Source organism: Pseudorca crassidens, chromosome 2 (genome assembly GCF_039906515.1).
Source record: "Pseudorca crassidens isolate mPseCra1 chromosome 2, mPseCra1.hap1, whole genome shotgun sequence".
Taxonomy (NCBI): Eukaryota; Metazoa; Chordata; class Mammalia; order Artiodactyla; family Delphinidae; genus Pseudorca; species Pseudorca crassidens.
The window spans coordinates 9,795,606-9,814,311 of record NC_090297.1 but is presented as its reverse complement, the minus strand read 5'-3'; the positions used below and the strand labels follow the sequence as shown (position 1 = coordinate 9,814,311).

At 45.4% G+C, this 18,706-nt stretch overlaps 2 protein-coding genes across 2 annotated transcripts in view; both read right to left on the bottom strand.

Moving 5' to 3' along the window:
* Window positions 1–7,015: 7,015 nt before the first annotated feature.
* LOC137220227 (arylacetamide deacetylase-like 4) lies at window positions 7,016–7,704 on the bottom strand. Its single transcript, XM_067729983.1, is given in 2 exon segments — window positions 7,016–7,206; window positions 7,209–7,704. Coding segments are annotated over 2 exon segments (687 nt in total).
* A 1,744-nt stretch (window positions 7,705–9,448) lies between these two features.
* Window positions 9,449–18,706, bottom strand: part of LOC137220226 (arylacetamide deacetylase-like 4) — a 37,154-nt gene continuing 27,896 nt past the window's right edge. Inside the window, exons 3-5 of the mRNA XM_067729982.1 lie at window positions 17,331–17,469; window positions 13,148–13,364; window positions 9,449–9,516 (exon numbers count right to left, since the gene is read on the bottom strand). Of these exons, the coding sequence (XP_067586083.1) occupies window positions 9,449–9,516; window positions 13,148–13,364; window positions 17,331–17,469 (424 nt within the window). The remainder of the gene's footprint in view (window positions 9,517–13,147; window positions 13,365–17,330; window positions 17,470–18,706) is intronic.

Here is an 18,706-nt window from a genome sequence, read left to right as displayed (position 1 = left end):
GAGCTGAGTTTCTGACATGTACCATTTTCCTTCTCTCAAAAACAAACAAACAAACAAACAAAAAATCTTCTTTTAACATTTCTTACAAGGCAGATCTACTGGCAACAAATTTCCTCATTTTTTCTTTGTCTGAGAAAGTCTTTATTTCTCCTTCACCTTTGAAGGGTAATTTCAACAGGTACAGAATTCTAGGTTGATGGGTTTTTTTCTCTTAATTCTTTAAATATTTCACTCCATTCTCCTCTTGTTTACATGGTTTCTGAGGAGAAATCAGATGTAATTCTTATCTTTGCTCCTCTATATATAGGTAAGGCATTTTTCCCCTCTTCCTTCTTTAAAGACTTTTTCCTTTATTTTTCATTTTCTGAAGTTTGAATATGATCTGTCTAGGTGTAGGTTTGTGGCATTTATCCTGCTTGGTGTTCTCTGAGCTTCTTGGAACTGTGGTTTGGTGTCTGACATTATTTGGGGGAAATTTTTGCTTCAAATATTGCTTCTTTTCCTTTCTTTCTTTCTTATCCTTCTGGTATTCCTGTTACATATGTTGGGCTGGCCAAAAGGTTCGTTTGGGTTTTTCCATAAGGAAAACCTAAACCAACTTTTTGGCCAACCCAATATGTTACATCTTTTATAGTTGTCGCACAGTTTTTAGATATTCTGTCTTTCGTTTCTTTTTCCTCTTTGCTTTTCAGTTTTGGAAGTTTCTACTGTCATATCCTCAAGCTCAGAGATTCTTTCCTCAGCTGTGTTCAGTTTCCTAATGAGCCCATCAAAGGCAATTTTCATTTCTGTTTAAGTGTTTTTGGTCTTTAGCATTTGTTCTTTATTCTCTTAGAATTTTTATCCTCTGTTTACATTATCTGTTTGTTCTTGCATGTTGTCTACTTTTTCCATTGAAACCCTTAGCATATTAGCCTTAGTTGTTTGGTTTTTTTTAATTCTCAGTCTGATAATTCCAACATTCCTGCCATATCTGACTCTGGTTCTGATGTTTATTCAGTATCTTCAACATGTAGCTTTTGTCTTTTAGTATGCCTTGTAATTTTTTGTTGAAGGGTAGACATGATGTACTGAACAGAATGAATGATGGTACATATGCTCTTAGTAATGTAGCAGTAAGGTGTGGGGGGAGAGGAAGCATTGTATAGTCCTATGATTAGGTCTCAGTATCTTAGTGAGCTTGTGCATCCAGGGCTGTGAACTTCACCAATGCTTCTCAACCCCAAATTCCCCTTCCCTCACGTTACATGGGACAAGGTGGCTGGAGAGGGCTGGGGTTGGGTATTTCCCTTCCCCAGGTATGTTAGGCTCTGATAAAATAGATTCTCTAGCAGACTCGGACCTGGCAAAATAGGTTCTCCTGAGGGCGGGCCTTGTTAAGGAAAACAGAATGCTCTGGCATATTTCAAAAGGGTTCTTTTCCCCTCCGGAAGCATGCCAGAAGCATGAGGGGAATTTTTCTCCAATATTCACTGTGAGAATCTGATAGAACTCCTGGAGACAAAACTCACAAAAGTGTGGGGGCTTCCCAGTGACAGGCGTCCCTGGAGTTTTTAACCCCCAGCCTTGTCCTCCAGCAATGAACAGTTACAGTTCAGGTTTTCCTACCTTGGCACTGGTTCCTATGGAAGTTTCTGCTCCTCGGTTTCTGCTCCAGTAAGCTGTAATCCTCTGCATGTGCCTGTATGTCTCACCAACATTTTTGAGGGGGGTGAGGGCTGGGGAAGGCAGTGGTTTTCCCAGTGTCCTCACTTCCCTGATGGATCTAAGAAGAAGGGTTGTTAATTTTCAGCTTGTCCAGGTTTGCCTTGTTGTTGCAATGGAACGACAACTTCTAAGCTCCTTACATGCCAGCCTAAAACTTCCCCATTATTATATTATACCAGATAGTGAACAAAGCTGCCCTCCTCTGGAAACAGTTGGGGGGTGCGGAACACGACCTTTGTCTTCCAGGATTGTTTACTCTACAAATGTCTTTGAAAAGACAGTCTGGATCAAAAGCTACCAGTGCCTGTTCACAAGAAGTACAGAAACATGAAAGACCCATGGAGAATCGTCTCCCAAAAATATTTCCTCATTTCCACATGGTCTTGGCTTCTGGCAAATTTTTCCATGAGTATGCCTCTCCTTCAGCCACTCCAATTAACCTGACAGAGGCTGGGAGGAGGAGGGAAATCTTTAGTTTATCTTACATAGTATTTGATTAGCAGTACTTTCTACAGGGCCCCAAGAATTAGGATCAGGCTAACATGTAGCAGATGCAGCAGGTGAAAAACTCTGATAAACCATCAGGATTTACCTTGGAAAGGCAAGTGGCTTTCTCTTAAGTTTTGTATTGATTTTTCTATTGGACCTGAAGCATAAATCCAGGTACAGCAGGATGTATTAACAACTGTGCAAACTCTGCCTCATCCCACAAGGAGGGAAACGAAAGCAATTTTATCATCTGCAATAACCCTGGGCAGGGAGTCAGGGCTTATCTGAATGTATGTTAGAGCCAAGGTGATGTTTCCTTAAACACTCGAAGACCTCATATGAGGTTTTTCACCTCTTGGGAGGTACAAGTCACTGTATTTTGGGGAGGGACACAAGTTAATATGCACCTTCCACACAAGAAGTATGGCCCCATGGGAACACACGGTGCCCCTGGAAAGAAAATATGGCTTACGATTTTGGGGTCAGCCAGGTGGGACCTACAACAGTTGTAGGGTACAGGTTGACAGTAGCTGGCTGGTCATATGCGGTAGGGTTTCCAAGTGACAGAGCAGCTTCTACTACAGCCTGAACTTGCTACAGAGCCTTCTCTTGCTCTGGTCCCCACTCAAAAAAGGCAATAGGCTATGAGGAGTTTTGTAGCTGAGCATGTTGCCTCCCCCACATCCAGAAATGCCTAATGAGCATTGTGCATTTGTCATAGCTGGTGATACAAGGGCAGCAACTTCTCTCTTATCTTGGAGTTGAACCCCCGGAAATTTCACTAGGATGGTTGCCTCCTTGATTGTTGAGGGGTTCATGTCCCACCCCCCACTTTATTTATGTCTCACTAAGGTATTCTAAACTACATGCTTACCAGCTCCATTAAGGTTAAGTAACTCACTGGGTTCAGTGTCCATGTGCCTAGTCATTTCATGCTATGCACTATGCTCACCCCTCGACACTTTCCCCCATCTACTCTGGTCACAAACTGCTGTTGAGTCTCCTTCTACCTCCTTAATAAGATGCAACTCTGTTCTCTCTTCTCTAGCCCTCCAGCCAATATTGTCATCCCATTCCTCCATCCCTTGTTCCGTTCTAGTAGATTGTTTGGGGGTTTGTGTGTGTGTGTGTATATGTTTTTGTTTGTTTGTTTTTGTTTTTGTGGAGAGCAGAAGGGATGGGGGATTGTTGTAGCATTTTAACTAACCATTCAGTCCTTTGCAACATGTTTCCCAACTTCCTCCAGGACACTTTTTCTAAAATATAAATCTAATCATGTTGCTTCTGCGATTAAAAACATTAGTATCCCAAAGGCTTTAAGCTAAACTCTAAACTTCTTTACATGGCCTACAAAGCCTGTGCAAGCTATACTTCGCCTGATTTTTCAGACACTCTTGCCACTCCCCCATTCATGCCTCGAGTATCCCCGGGTGATCCTGGGTGAATCATCTCACTCTTGGAGCAGCTGTTTCCCCAACTGCAAAATGATGGGGTTAGACAAGGGATTAATCTTCAAAATATACAAGTAGCTCATGCAGCTCAATAACAAAAAAACAAACAACCCAATCAGAAAATGGGTGGAAGATCTAAATAGACATTTCTCCAAAGAAGACATACAGATGGCCAAAAAAAAAAAAAAGAAAAGAAAAGATGCTCAAAATCACTAATTATTAGAAAAATGCAAATCAAACTACAATGAGGTGTCACTTCCCACCAGTTAGAATGGCCATCATCAAAAAATCTACAAACAATAAATTCTGGAGAGGTTGTGGGGAAAAGGGAATCCTCCTACACTGTTGGTGGGAATGTAAATTGGTGCAGCCACTATAGAGAACAGTATGGAGGTTCCTTAAAAAACTAAAAATAGAGCTACCATATGATCCAGCCATCCCATTCCTGGTCATATACCCAGAGAAAACCATATTTGAAAAGAGACATGCACCTCAATGTTCATTGCAGCCCTGTTTACAATAGCCAGGACATGGAAGCAAGCTAAATGTCCATCAACAGAGGAATGGATAAAGAAGATGTTGTACATATATACAATGGAATATTACTCAGCCATAAAAAGAATGAAATAATGCCATTTGCAGCAACATGGATGGACCTAGAGATTATCATACTGAGTGAAGTAAGTCAGACAGAGAAGAACAAATATCATATGATATTGTATGTGGAATCCAAAAAAATGCTACAAAAGAACTTACCTACAAAACAGAAATAGAGTCACAGATATAGAAAACAATCTTATGGTTACCAGGGTGGAGAGGAGGGGAGGGATAAATTGGGAGATTGGGACTGACATAGACACACAACTATATATAAAATCGATAACTATTAAGGACCAACTGTATAAAACAGGGAACTCTACTCAATACTCTGTAATGGCCTATATGGGAAGAATATGAAAAAGAGTGGATATATTTATATGTATAACTGATTCACTTTGCTGTACAGCAGAAAGTAACACAACATTGTAAATCAACTATTTTACAATAAAAAAATTTTTTTAATGATCGGTTAGACTAGAAGAGCCCTATGTCTTTGCTCAGCCCTTAAAAAACATCAATAATCTTGACTTTTTACTTAAGACATCTTCTATTGTGGTACATTTAGCTGTCCAGATACTTTGTGTGTCCACAATTTCCTATAAGTGTTCCTGGATGTAATTTTTAGGTAGATCCTTGAAGGCTGAAAATGTCTTCAGAAGATTTTATTGTACTTGAGGCTAATAAAGACTTGCAAAAGAAAAAAGAAGACAAGTGGCGTGATTTCCTTCTCCTGATTGGACCCTGACTAATGCAAGAGCATAGAGTTTATCATAAAAATAGACTGGGAAGAGACTAGAGGAAGGTCCAGATTCCTGCCCCCTGGGGAAACCAGATGATGGTGATGTGACGGGAGTTAGGACTGGGGAGAGATGAGAGGACCTCTCCTGGGGGACCTTATGGGGAAGAGCCTCAATGCACAGCCCATAACTACCATCACTAGCTCCAGAAAGTCAAGCCAATGTATTTCTCAGGCAGCGAAGTTGTGTTGACTGTTCTTCCCGTCCCCTGCTGGAGACACCTTATGTGGTGGACAGACTCTACAGTGGCCCCCAAGATCTCCACCCCCTGGTGTTCACATGCTTGTGTGATCCCCTTGTGCGGGCAAGACCTGGGATTTACTTCTAACTAACAGAATAAGGCAAAGGTGTTGGCATATATGTGATTACATTTGTGATTAAATTACTTTAGATTTTAGTGGCTAGCTTGCTTAAGTCTTTCTCCCTTGCTCACTTTAAGGAAGAAAGCAGCCATGTGGGGAAAAATCACATGCAAAAAATTGTGAGTGGCTTCTAGGAGCCAATAGAGGCCTCTGGCCAACAGCTAGCAAGGAACTGAAGCTCTCCATCTACAACTCCAAGAAACTGAATTCTGCAAACAAACTGACTGAGCTTGGAAGTAGATCCCTCCCCAGTCGAGCCTCAGATGAAACCACAGTCCCAACACCTTGATGGCAGCTAAGCTATTCTCAGACTCCTGACCCACAGAAACTGTGAGATAATCAATGTGTGTTGCTTTAAGCCACTAAGTTCATGGTAGTGTTGTTACACAGCAATAGATAATTAACAAACTTTTCCATCAAAGCTGCTTGCATATAACACATGGATCATGATGCCTGTCCATGCTCCCAGGATCCCAGTCCAAACTGCTTATGTAGATATCTGTCCCCTCTGCAAGGATCCAAGACTCCCTCCTCCATCAGTCATAGGTGAGGTCCTTGGCACCAAGAGATGCTATGGTTGCAGAGAAGAGGGATTCTCCAACTTTAGCACTTGGGTGGGACTAGGCAGCAGAGAGGCCCAGTGTTACTACAAATGTACCTAGCAAACACAGGCCCAATGCAAAAGCTAATGTGGACTGCCCCCAGCATGCAATACAATTATTCTCTTCCTTTTCTCTGTGAGCAGAGAGAGTGGTGTGGGCTAAGTGAAGGCAAGGTTCTTTGTAAAAGTGGGACCAATATATAAGTGCACCAAGGAAAGCTGACACCTTACTGCTTTAGGGAATGCAGTTTCCGTATCCCAGATAGCACCCAGAGATTCCCAAGACAGCCTTGGCTCTGAGACCCTGCCTCTTGGTAACCAGTGATCTAATTTTGGCATTCAGATTAAAGACTTAAGCCCAGGAAAAGTCCCCAGCCCCCAGAGCCCACCCTTTTCCTCACCGCCTTCCTCTTGCTTCTTCTTGCATCTCCCTTTCCAGTGATCTCCTCCAAAACTTCCCTTTAGTCCAGCCCAAATGCAGCTATACTGAGGGCAGAGATCCACTGCAGCAGCATTTCTCAGGCCAACTGGAACCAATCTGTTACCAATCTGCAGGAATTTGGCTGGTGACCTTTGGCCCCAGGAACAATTGGGTGCCCCCTCCTCCAACAGACACCTGACCCCAAGCAATGCTTCAGCATTATGGGTATATACCCACGACGGACCGTATGGCCAGCTGTTGGCATTCATTCTGCAGAGGCCTTGTGTGTTAGAGCTTTGAGAAATTTTAAAGGCATTGTTTTCTCCATTGACTATTTATTTCACCCGAATGAGAATGTTAGAGAATGTTGCTAGATCCAGAATTGAACACTGTTGGCACTGAAAGGAAACAGACACAGTTTGGATTTTCTCAAACACTAGGCAAGACTATTCTTAGCTTACTTCTCATCCTTCCCCTGCAGGGTAAGCCCTGACTTAGCATCTCCTTAATCAATAAAATACAATTCATCAAAGGACTCAGCACGTAGCAGAGACCATACTTGCTATGCCCTACTCAGGGCCCCAGGGTTACAGTGTGCTCTTTATACAACTGACTATAGCATTCACAATTTTCAGGGAGCATGGGAAAGAGAAAGGCTTCCAATCACATAATATCAGAGATCCGTGAAAGCCATCCTCCACGTGGTACCATGTCACGGGGACCCCCTGGTCCTCCAAGCACTTCTTATAGAGCAAGATGTCATCACGGAGGATGTCATACAGCTCACCAGGAAGGCTTCGGGAAGCTGGGCAATGGTCTCTTCATCCTTTATGAGGGGTGTATGTTCCACATCCAACAAGGGATTGTTTTCTAGATAGGCAGCCTCATTGAAAGGGGCAGGAAACATGGGTTGGTAGTCTGTCTTCTTGAAACTCCTGGATACGTCGTCCGCGCTGACCCACTTCCGGTACTTCTTCCAGACTTCCGGGGGAATGAAAGCACCACTCAAGATGGCATCCCACCAGAGAAGTCGATAAACACGTATTTAAACACGCATCATGAACCAGGTGAGGAACTGGACGTGTTGGTTCTGCGGAAAGGATGGCAGCCGAAAATTAATGAGTTGGACAATGAGATAAATCAGGACCTGGGCCCTGATCCGAGGAAGACCGGATCTGCCCACCAAGGTCTGAGAGGTCAAGGTCATAATCCCTGCCCCAGCACTGTCTCCGCAGATCACACCGCAGACCTGCCGGAAGGAAGCAGAAATGCCCATGCCTCCTTGGACTCTCTCTTGCCCATCCACCACAGGGGTGAAGGCTCTGCAGAACCAAACAGTTGAAAGGTTGATCTCCTCCAGGAGCTTACTTAAGAAACCCCATTATGTCTTGATGAGGAATCAGGGGGCACCCAGCTCCTGACCATTTCCCCCGTACAGTGCTCTCGGGGCATTTCCTCACAGGCACCATCCACCTGCAGCCTCCTGGCAGCGTGCAGAACCTTACCTGCCTTTCTTCCTCCACCAGCCTGTCGATCAAAACCAGTCTGGCCTGCGTGCTAGGTCTTTTCAACTATCTAGAATAACAATATCCTCAACAATTTCCTACAGGGTATTAACAGAGGTGCTTATTAACACCTTTATGTGTTGAAGAGATGTTTTTATTATCACCCTTCAGAGATGTAGAGTCTGGCGGAAACTCTGATGGTGGAATTTCAGACACAAGGCTCGGCCGGCTGGGAGGTACGTTGATGGATACTGGCAAGATGCTGTCTTCCTCAGTCTCATCAAGAAAACCAGAGATGCTAAGGAAGTTACATTAAGTAAGTTGTATGAGGGGGCTTGTTCTAGAGGTTGAACCTGAAAGGGCAGTTTTTAGTTCCTCTCACTTGCCTTCTCTAAACTGTTTCCCTGTGAATTGCTGTAATCTGTTGGATTAAGAACCGGAATTCTAGTGAGTGGTACCCACGGCCCCCTCCATCCACTAAAAAGCTCCCCCTCTTCTCTTTTCAAAGAACCTCAGGTGCCCTGAGTCATGGTTTTCTTGAGACGCTCCCAACACTGGTCCCTGCATGGCCAGCAGTTAATTTGTTAGCTAGTTAGTTCATAAGTCCATTAGGTATTAGGGGTTTTTTAATATTAATAATATTAATATTTATTAGTTCCCAAAGACACGTTTAAACATTAATTAATTCGAGTTTTTTGTTCAGTTATTTCAAATAACATTAAAGGAAAGCTAAAAAGTTATTTTTTAAGTCAAAATGGCCCCAAGCTAAAAAAAAAAAAAAAAAAAGCCTAGAAACAAATATTTTAAAGTTTGTCCCAGGCCTAATTGAAACCGTGCACCTCAGACTGGGACTTGAACCCACGTGCCGGGACTCGAACCCAGGCTAAACCCAGACTGAGACTTGAAGGTATTAGTTTCAACAATGCAAGAAGCACCTGCAGCATCATCACCCCAAACCACAGCCAGGACCTTGACCAGAACCTTCAGCCAGGCCCTTAATACCCCCACCACCATCCCACCTCGCTGCCTTCCCAGTCTGAGAGAACAGTTACCTTGAATCCCGTATCCATCGCTCCTTTTCTTTCCTTTTTACATAGTTCCATTGTATCTATGTATATTCCTTAAAAGTATTATTATGATTTTAATTGTTTTTAATTTTGTAGACAAAGTATCTGGCTTTATGTAATTTTTTGAAAAATTTTTCACTGAATTTTATACTGTCAATATTCATCCACAGTATGGTATGCCTTACTTGAACAGCTATGTCATATCCCATAACGCCTGTGCAATATAACACTGACTATCACAGTTGATTCATGCACTCCCCGTCAAGGGGCATTTGGGTTGTTTCGGGTCTGGGCTGTTTTGAACGATGCTGCGCCTGTCTCCGTGGATGCATGTGCAAGAGTGTCTCTCGGGGCCTAGGACCTCCTCTCCCTCTGTTCTGCAAATCATCCAAGGCCTCTCCCCTTCCTTCTGTCACCCAGGTAACACCCACCGACTTTCTCCAACAATTCACCCAACCGACAGCAGCACAGAGTCGGTCTCCTGGGATAGAAAACCACACAGGGTGCGGTACATGTCTGCAAGACAAAACCGACACATCAGCAGCCACCTGTAGGGAGGTCGGTGCCCCACGGGGCCCAGCACTGCTCCCCAGCCCCCAAGAAGAGCTACCAACAGTGCTGGCACTGAGTGTGACATCTTCCCTTTCTTCCTATTCTTGGCTCCTGTGAAGTAACTCTGGCCACCTCTGCCGGGACAACACAAAAAGCCAAGTCAGACGCCTGAGTCCACCCCGATCTCCTGAATATCGGGGCTCAGATGTGCCTTGGGGCTCCCCAGCTGCAACGTTTTCTTTTACAGTAGAGGAAACTGTGGACCTAGAAGCCTTGGTGATTTGAAACCAACAAAGCCAAGATAAGGGAAGGTGGGCGTGTCTGCCCTGAAATATGAACAATAATTATATATATGTATAGATGTTATTAAGAAGTAAGCAGTGGTCGCATGGGCCATTTCTATGAGTCAAGCAGTATGTCTGAGGTTCTCAGAGAGCAGCCTGATCATTAATGCATCGACCACACGGGCACAGTGCCAGACACAGAATCTGTACCAAATGAACCACGTCTGACTCAGCAGTTCTCAACCCTGGCTGTTTATAGAAGTACAGGGCGGGGGGTGGGGGGTGGGGTTACACACTCTGATGCCCAGGCTGAGCCCCAGACCAACCAAATCAGAATCTCTAGGGTGGGAGCACAGGCGACAGGATTTCTCAAATCCCACCAGGCAATTCCAGTGTCAGGGGAGGTGGTGATTGACCATCTGGCAGAGAAAAGCAACAATGGGGCGGGTACATGCTTTGTTAACACGGTTTGGGGAGGTGACAGAAGAAGGGTCAAAACGATTCAGAGTGGGCAGCTCCTAAGGAGGTCTCAGACCTGGCTTAAGTCATCTGGGAGCTTTTGTAAAATACGGATGCTGGATCCCATCCCCAGAGACTGACAGTCGGCCTGGGGTAGGATCTGGGTGTGACTATGACTCTCAAGCCCCCGGGTGATTCTAAAGTATACGCAGCCAGAGTGGAGACGACTGCTAGCCACGACCTGGTCCTGCCGACCTTCCCCACTTCAGCCCCCCACTCTGTGGTCCCGACATTCTTCTTTCTCTTGAGCACCCAAGGTTTTGCACTTGCTCTCCCTTAACAGGGCAGGGACTAGGGCGAGGCAAGCAAGGCACGCGCCTTGGGCGCAAAATTAAGGGAGCGTCCAAACACTCATTATCCAAGATAAATAATAGTTTGGTGCAATATTTTAAGGAATCAAATTAATGCCAGAAACGTCCGTGATGAACAACATATCGAAATTTTAAATAGAATCCTCCTTTGCTTTTGCACGACTTACCCAGCTCTCTTGCATCCTGCTTTTATATAAACGTTGGTATGTTGTTCATCTTAGTTTTCTGCATCAATGCTGATATTTTTAATATTGCATAAAAATATATTTATCTGGATCACTGTGGTTTTGGGTGCCCCTTTAAACACGGAGGCCGCGGAGGGTGCCTCACCTGCCTCACCCCATTCCCATAAGGCTTGGAGCTCTCTTTCCTGGCCCCTGTAGGGCCGGCTCATTCTCATCAGTTGATCCTGGGCTCAAACTTTGCCTTCTTGGAGAGGCTTCCTCTGATAGGAAAAATTAAATCTGCTCCCTGAGTCATTCTCTACTCCATCGCTCTGTGCTACCACGATGTGAAATTAGCCTACTCATTTGTTTCACTGTCCAGCCCCCTCATTTGAGTGGGCTCCAATGAGGACCTTTCTTGTTCTCCACAGTGTCCCCCGTGCCTCAAAGAGGGTCTGACACAAAGTAGGTGCTCAGTAAACATTTGCTGAGTGAGCCCCAGTTTTACTTTTGGAAATAACGTCATCCCTCCACAGAGGAAGGGGTACAGACCCAGCCAATGTATGAGGGTGCTCCCCGGGGTCTCTGAAAGGGAAGAGTGATCCTGGACAAGGGTGAGGCCAGTAGATGGGAGATGATTCATAATTAACTTCTGAAAAGGGGAGAGCTTCAGGGCAGCAAATTCAGATGTTGTATTTTCACCACCAGGTGGCGGTACACCCTAATCTCAGGGAACATGTAATGCAAACAGCCCACCTCTTCACACGGGCAAATTTTCTCCTGTGCGGAAATAGAGACACAGACGTAGAGAACAAACTTATAGTTACCAAGGGGGAAGGGGAGGGTGGAACAAACTGGGAGACCGGGATTGACATATTACATTACTATGTATAAAATAGATAACTAATGAGAACCTACTGTATAGCACAGGGAACTCTACTCAATGCTCTGTGGTGACCTGAATGGGAAGGAAATCTAAAAGAGTGGATATATGTATACGTATTTCTGATTCACTTTGCTGTACAGCAAGAAACTATCACAACATCGTAAATCAACTATACTCCAATAAAAATTAATTAAAAAATTTTTTTCTCCTGTGTGGCCATCCCTCCATCCATCCATTTGTTTGTTGGTTCATGAAATATCCTTTCACCCAGTTATTTGCCCATCCATCCATCTATATATTCATGCACTCAAACATCCATTCAAAAAATAAAACCACAGGCCTGGCCCTGAGGATCCTGTAGCAAGCAAAATAGAAGACTTTCTCGCACTCTTGGAATTTCCACTTTTAGTTGGGGAAGGCAGACGGTAAATAAGGAAACACCCGGAGGAATGAGATAAGTTCAGATTGCGACAAGTGCCATGAAGAAAACTTTAAAGGATGATGTCAGGGATGGAGGTGGGGGGCGGGCATAGGGTAGGGCACTAGAGTGGGCAGGGAGAGTTCTTTAGATAAGACGTCCAGGGAGCCCACTCTGCAGAGAGACATTTGAGATCAGACTGGAAGAATGAAGAAGGGGCCACCCGTCCTGCAAAGCAGCGGTGAGGGGAGACACAACTTTGCAGGACTCGGGAACAGCAAGTGTAGGAGATTCAGGGTGAGAAGGAGCCTGGTGTGTCCAAAGCCCAGAGGAACAGGCAGCATGGCTGCAGCAGAGCGAATCGCTGTGGGAGGTGGGAGACCCGGGTGACCAGGTCGGAGAGGTCTGCAGGGCCAGCACCAGCTGTGGGGAGGAGTTGGGATTTCACCTGAAGACCCTGTAAAGCCACAGGAAGTGTTCACTGCAAGACTGACAAGTTCCGACTCGTATTTTTAAGGGTTCTTTCTGGCTGCTGGGTGAGGATTAGACTGTGAGGGGTGACATGGGGAGAGCAGTTACCGGGATGTAGGGATAAAGGGATGCGGGCAAGAGAAGGTGGCTTCGGATCACAGGGGTCTTGCAGAGCCGGAGAGAAACACACGGGTTTTGGAAATACTGTGGGGTGAGAACAGACAGGACTGGTCAATGGCTGGTGAGTGGTGAGGGAGCGGAGAAGAGTCAACACTGCAGGGCCATAAACACCAAACGCCACCCCACTCCAGCCCTGGCCACTTCACCACCCTCTCCTTGACCAAGAGTATCATAGTATAAAAAAGAACGTTTTCACACCATCTGCTGACTTGAGCCCAAAGCCCTTAGTCAGGGCTCCCTATAAAAACCTCCAGCTGCTGATTCCTTGGAGGGACTCCAACAAGGTTCCCATGGGAGGGGTGGGTAGAGCTTTGCATGAAGATGAGGCTCTTCCTTCACAAAGCCTCCAAGGACCATCTTACCCAGGCTCCCTAATACGGTGCCCCCTCCGTGGAAGAAGATGATGCCTCGCCGCGGGCTGGGGGCGGCCACCTCGGGCTGGAACAGCCTCATGGGTATGGTTCCAAAACGCAGGTTGGTTACCACAAGCCCAGGGTCCTTCTTGATTCTCACGCGGTTGTGCAAAAACTGAATAAATCTGGGCATGGAGCAAATCCTCAATTTCTCAAGTATATTCCCCTGTTAGAGGTAAGAGAAAGAGCGGGAGATATTAGGAGAGGTTAGGATCCACCTGGATGGTGGATGACTCCTGCCCCTTGTAACTGCTGGGATGTTTTTGCAGTTTCTTATCTGCCTCAAAGCCATGAACCTAGGGCTCATCAGGCTCTAGGGTGTGTCCAGATAAAGCATTGGGCTTTCAGAATCTCCTCCCAAAAGCTCTTGGTTGAATAGTGGTATGAATTTGCCAAAGAGCTAGCCCACGTTTGGGCTGAGTGGTTGGGCATTGAACTGATCAAAGCCAATGTCCAAGGCAGCTGGCTGGCAACCTTGCTCTCTTTGGCTCCCAGCCTAAGACGGCAAAGACGGTCCATCACCTGGGTCAACACCATCATTGCCTCTCTGGGTTATGACAGACCCTTAGGTCTCATTTGTGTTCAACAGGAAAGAGTCATGGGATCAATTAAGGATGTCTGCCATGGGCTCAGGGGGAAGGGGCAATGGCACAAAGGCTATATATTTGTCAAATGTGAAAAGAAGTCCATTGTTTTTAAATTAATATGGTCACTCTAGTTATAAACAAGCAAAATATCTGAATATTTCATGAAATATAGTTACATGGTATCATATCTCATGTACTAAATGCATTTCAGCCATAATGGATCATCTCTTCCATGGACCTCACATGGAATAGGTGTCTTTGTCATAAAGAAAACAGCACGGGATAATTGTGAACATAGTAAGAACAGCTGACACTTATTAGTCTCCTACAACATGCCAATACTGGTCCAAGCGATTTGGATTATTAACTGGCTTAAACTACTCAGAGACCCTCTTAAGTCAAACACAATTATAAGCTCCATTTCACAGATGGGAAAAGTGAGGCATGCCAAGGTCAAGTGCCTTGCCTGTCAACAAGTAAGATGTAGAACTAAACTAGAAAGAGCTTGGGTTCTTAAGTCCAGCAGATTTGGATTCAAGACTTAGCTCTACTACCACCGACTCACTGAAAGATCTTGAGCATTACCTTCTCTGAGCTTCCGTTTTCCTCATTTTCTAAAATAGAAGAATGGAGTCTACAGTCCCTGAGGATGAAGCTTGGGAATTAGATGCAACCACCCATATGGAGTGTGTCACTGGTGGGTCCTGGTAAGTGTGAGCTCATACTGGGTCCTGCCCCAGGTTTATGGGATGACCCAGTGCATTCATTCCGTGGAGACGACCCCACCCCCGTCCCCACTGCCCCATTGCCAAGGCTTAGGCTTCTTAAAAGGGAACTCCCAACAAAATCCCTATTTCCCGGCCTGAGGCAGGAGCAAGGTGCCCAACGCGGTGGAGATGACCTACTTTCCCCACCACTTAGCCCACATCTGAGGAATCCATTTCCAGCATCCAGAAGAGCAAATGTTTCAGGGATTTTGAACGATGCAATGTGGTGATAAATGTCTCTTAGCGCGACATTCTAAAAGGTCACTAGATATAGCCAGGAAGTTAGATTTGGTTTGTTTTTTCCCACAGTGAGTCCACATTTGCCAGAGCTGATAATTTAGGACAGAGGCAAATAAGGAAGATTGATTATTATATATTATTATATAATGTTATAAATACATATTATTTATATATAAATATTATAAATATATTGTATGTATAAATATTATATTTCTATATTATTTGCAAAATGTTATAATGTGCATATATAAGTATTATAAATATAATTTTTTGATATTATTTATAAGAATGTATTAGCAGTAGTATAAAGGGGACCATCACTAGTTTAGGAACGCCTGAGATCCAGAACTTTAGATGGATGTTGAAACTCTTTCACAAAATATTCTAGCAGAGTTTGCCCTTTAAAATAAAATCTAGGGACTTCCCTGGCTGTCCAGTGGTTAAGACTCCACGCTTCCAACTCAGGGGGCGCGAGTTCAATCCCTGGTCAGGGAACTAAGATCCTACACACCCTGGGAAGAGGTCAAAAAATGAAACAAAAACAAAAACTAAAATAAAATCTATAGCATTTGTTATATTAGTCATTATATCTTTTAGTAAGGCTGAAATCACTCATCACAGCTTTTAAATCAATAATGATTTTAGGAAATGCTGTGTCTTTGCCTTCAGAGATTTGATATATATACTAATAATAATCTATTTTTATGGAGTCCTTTCTAAGTGTACCTTGCACCTTAAATGCATTTCTCATTCAATCCCCACCTCACACCTATAAAAAGCGTCTCTTGCTGTCCGCATTTTTCAGAGCAGAAAACAGAGACTCAAAGACATTAGTCTACAAAACTAGCAAGTGAAGATTCAGGTCTCAGACCCAAGGTTGTCTGATACCAAACCTAGACACCTGATTTCTAGGCCATAGAAGCTTTTAGGTTTTGTCTCCTTCTCCTTAAAATTCTTATCCTTCCTGTACTTATCTGTCTCCTGGAACCAAGTGACCACTTGGATATCATCATCCTCATCATAGTCACCTTGTGATGAGCCATCTGTCCTAGGAGGGTTCAGTGCTGGGGGGACGAGGATGGGACATCATGAGCTGAATTCGCCCTCCATGGCCCATCTCAGAGGGTCCCGTGAGCAGCTGTCATCAGAGATGCTTGGCTTGTGGGCTACTCTTGAGGAGAAACACTGAAGGTTGGAAAGGTCTCGGGTTTTCTGGGCCACCTGGACATCTGAGGCCCTCATTTTCAGCCCTAGGGCCTCAAACTAGCCTATAATTCCATAAGGATTGCAGCCACTGGCTTGAGACAGCCTGACCTCCAGCAAAGTGCGTGACCAGGATTAATAAGAGAGATCCTAGTACCACATCCTCAGCCTGTCTCCTTGGGGCAGTGACGTTCATGTAATTATGACGTAGACTTGTTCATTTCTCGGAAAGTCATCTGTTTCCCTGGTGAAACATTCCAGCAGCACAGAAACATATTTTACTTATTTACCCAATATCACCAAACAAATGAGCCCTTATCACCTGTCATCTTGATCCTCTTACCAACCTGATGGAAGCAATGCATTTGTTCCCCATTTGCAGATGAGGAAACCAAGACACAGAGAGGTGAAGTAAATTGCCCAAGATCACACAGCCAGGGAGCGGCTGTCAGAGCTGAGCGTGGCCTCCTCACCTCCTTCAACAGTTGTTCTCCCCACAGGTCATCATTGTGAACTGTCTGGCTGCCATCAGGTCTCCACCCAGGGTTGGGACATTGGGATTAAATCAAGTTGCCTGCCTCTTAGTGCCAAACTGTTTCCAAATCTGCTGTTCTAGGCATGCACCGTTCTACCCCAAATCCCAAACCCCTGTTCAGAGCCTGGCTGGTGTGGCCACTCTGAAATGCTGGGTGAATTCCCTGGTGGATTGATCAGCAAATGGTAAGTAAGCACCTGCTAGGTGCCAGGCCCTGGGCTTGGGGCTAGGCTTGCAGAGATGCATAAGGTGGTCCCTGCCTTCCAGGTGCTTGCAATCTAAGCAGCAGAGAAACGCCTGTGTGCCATGAGGGGGAAGACACTGTGGCTGAAGCAAGTTCATTCTGTCAGGCTATAAGCCTTTTCAGGGCAGAGGCTGGGTCTGGAATCGTTTGGGAATCCTCAGAAATGAGCCTGGTGATCGGCACTCAGTAAATATTTGCTGTTGAAGAAAGGAAAGGAGGCGGGGGGCAGGTGAGATGAAGGACAAGAAGAAGGAGAGAAACAGAATCGCAGGCACAAGAGAGAGGACTGTCATCCGTCCCTCAGCGTCCATGAAGGACTGGCTCCAGGACCGCCATGACACCAACATTTTCATTGCTCAATCTCTTACAGTCGACCCCTATCCATGGATGCAGGACCCGTGGACATGGAGGGCCCACTTTACAGCAAGGTCTGTCTTTCTTGGGGGAGTCTGAAGAGAGAGAGGGAAGGCAAATGAAAGATGGAAAGGAGGGGCAAGGCAGAGAGAGAGAGAGAGAGAGTGCCCCAACCCATGCCAGGGCCTGAGTGCAAACTCACCAAAGTGACCATGTAGAGGAACGTGCAGTGCAGAAATCGGAACTTGGCAGGATGTTGCCGAGTAGAGGGGACACCTGTGGTGAGGAAGTGCTCAAAGCCAGCCCAGACAAAGACCCCAGGAGAAAGGTGCGCAGTGCAGCTAGAAGCACAGCCACGGGACAACCATGTTCCCGAGCCCGTGAGGAGTTTAGGAACTTCTGTCAGCGGGACTTGAGCTGGTTATATCGGCTGTCTCCTCCCTCCCACTCTTTTTTTTTTTTAACATCTTTATTGGAGTATAATTGCTTGACAGTGTTGTGTTCATTTCTGCTGTATAACAAAGTGAATCAGCTATATGCATACATATATCCCCATACCCCCTCCCTCTTGCGTCTCCCTCCCACCCTCCCTTTCCCGCCCCTCTAGGTGGTCACAAAGCACCGAGCTGATCTCCCTGTGCTACGCGGCTGCTTCCCACTAGCTATCTATTTTCCATTTGGTAGCCTCCCACTCTTTTTGGATTAATTTTGACCGGTGACCTGACCTGGCTTCTTAAACATAAACACAACACGACCAGTGGGAGCCGGAGGGACCTACTTCCTTAAGGAATACAGGGACCAGGGGGAGTCTTGGGAGATAGGCTTCCCAAAGGCTCAGCAGAGATCAGGCTCAAACAGAACCCGCAGCTGGGCACCAAGGGAGAGGTCTCATGCGAGCTGCACAGGAGTCTTTGGCCTGATGTTTCAAGTGTAAAATAGGAGACACCCGGCCAGGCTTCCTCCTGTGCACCTGGTCGAGGTGGGCAAAGGGCCTCTTATTCCAGTCAGCTGTCCTGACCCGCCTCTGATGCTCCAGTCCCCCTGGGGAGCGGCAGCGGAGCCCAGGGTTAACAGGACCCACTCGGAAGCGAGCCCACCTGGGTTGAATCCTGCCTTTTCCACTTACTGGCTCTGTTGTCTTAGGTAAGCTATGTCTGTTCTCTGCATGTCCATTTCCTCTCCTGTAAGAAGGAGATAGTTAGAGAACCTAACTGAGGAATGGTGAATAGCGCTGCAATGAACCTGGGTGTGTAAACATCCTCTCACTTTTCAAGTCAATTTTGCTGAGCTATAATAAAGAAATACATGCATACATGTGCATATGTAAAAGTGCTTAAATCATAAGGATAAGCTTGAGGCATTTTCACAAAACAAAAACACCCAAGTGACCAGCACCCAAACCAGGAGAAATAGCATCTTCTCCACATCACCACCGCCCCCTCCCCCATTTAATACATCCACCAGAGGTAACCACAATCCTTCCTTTAACAGCCAAGACTCATTTGGCTGGTTTCTGAATTTTATGCAAATGGAATCATGCAGAGAGGGCTCCTTTATGTCTGGCTTCTTTCACTGAAC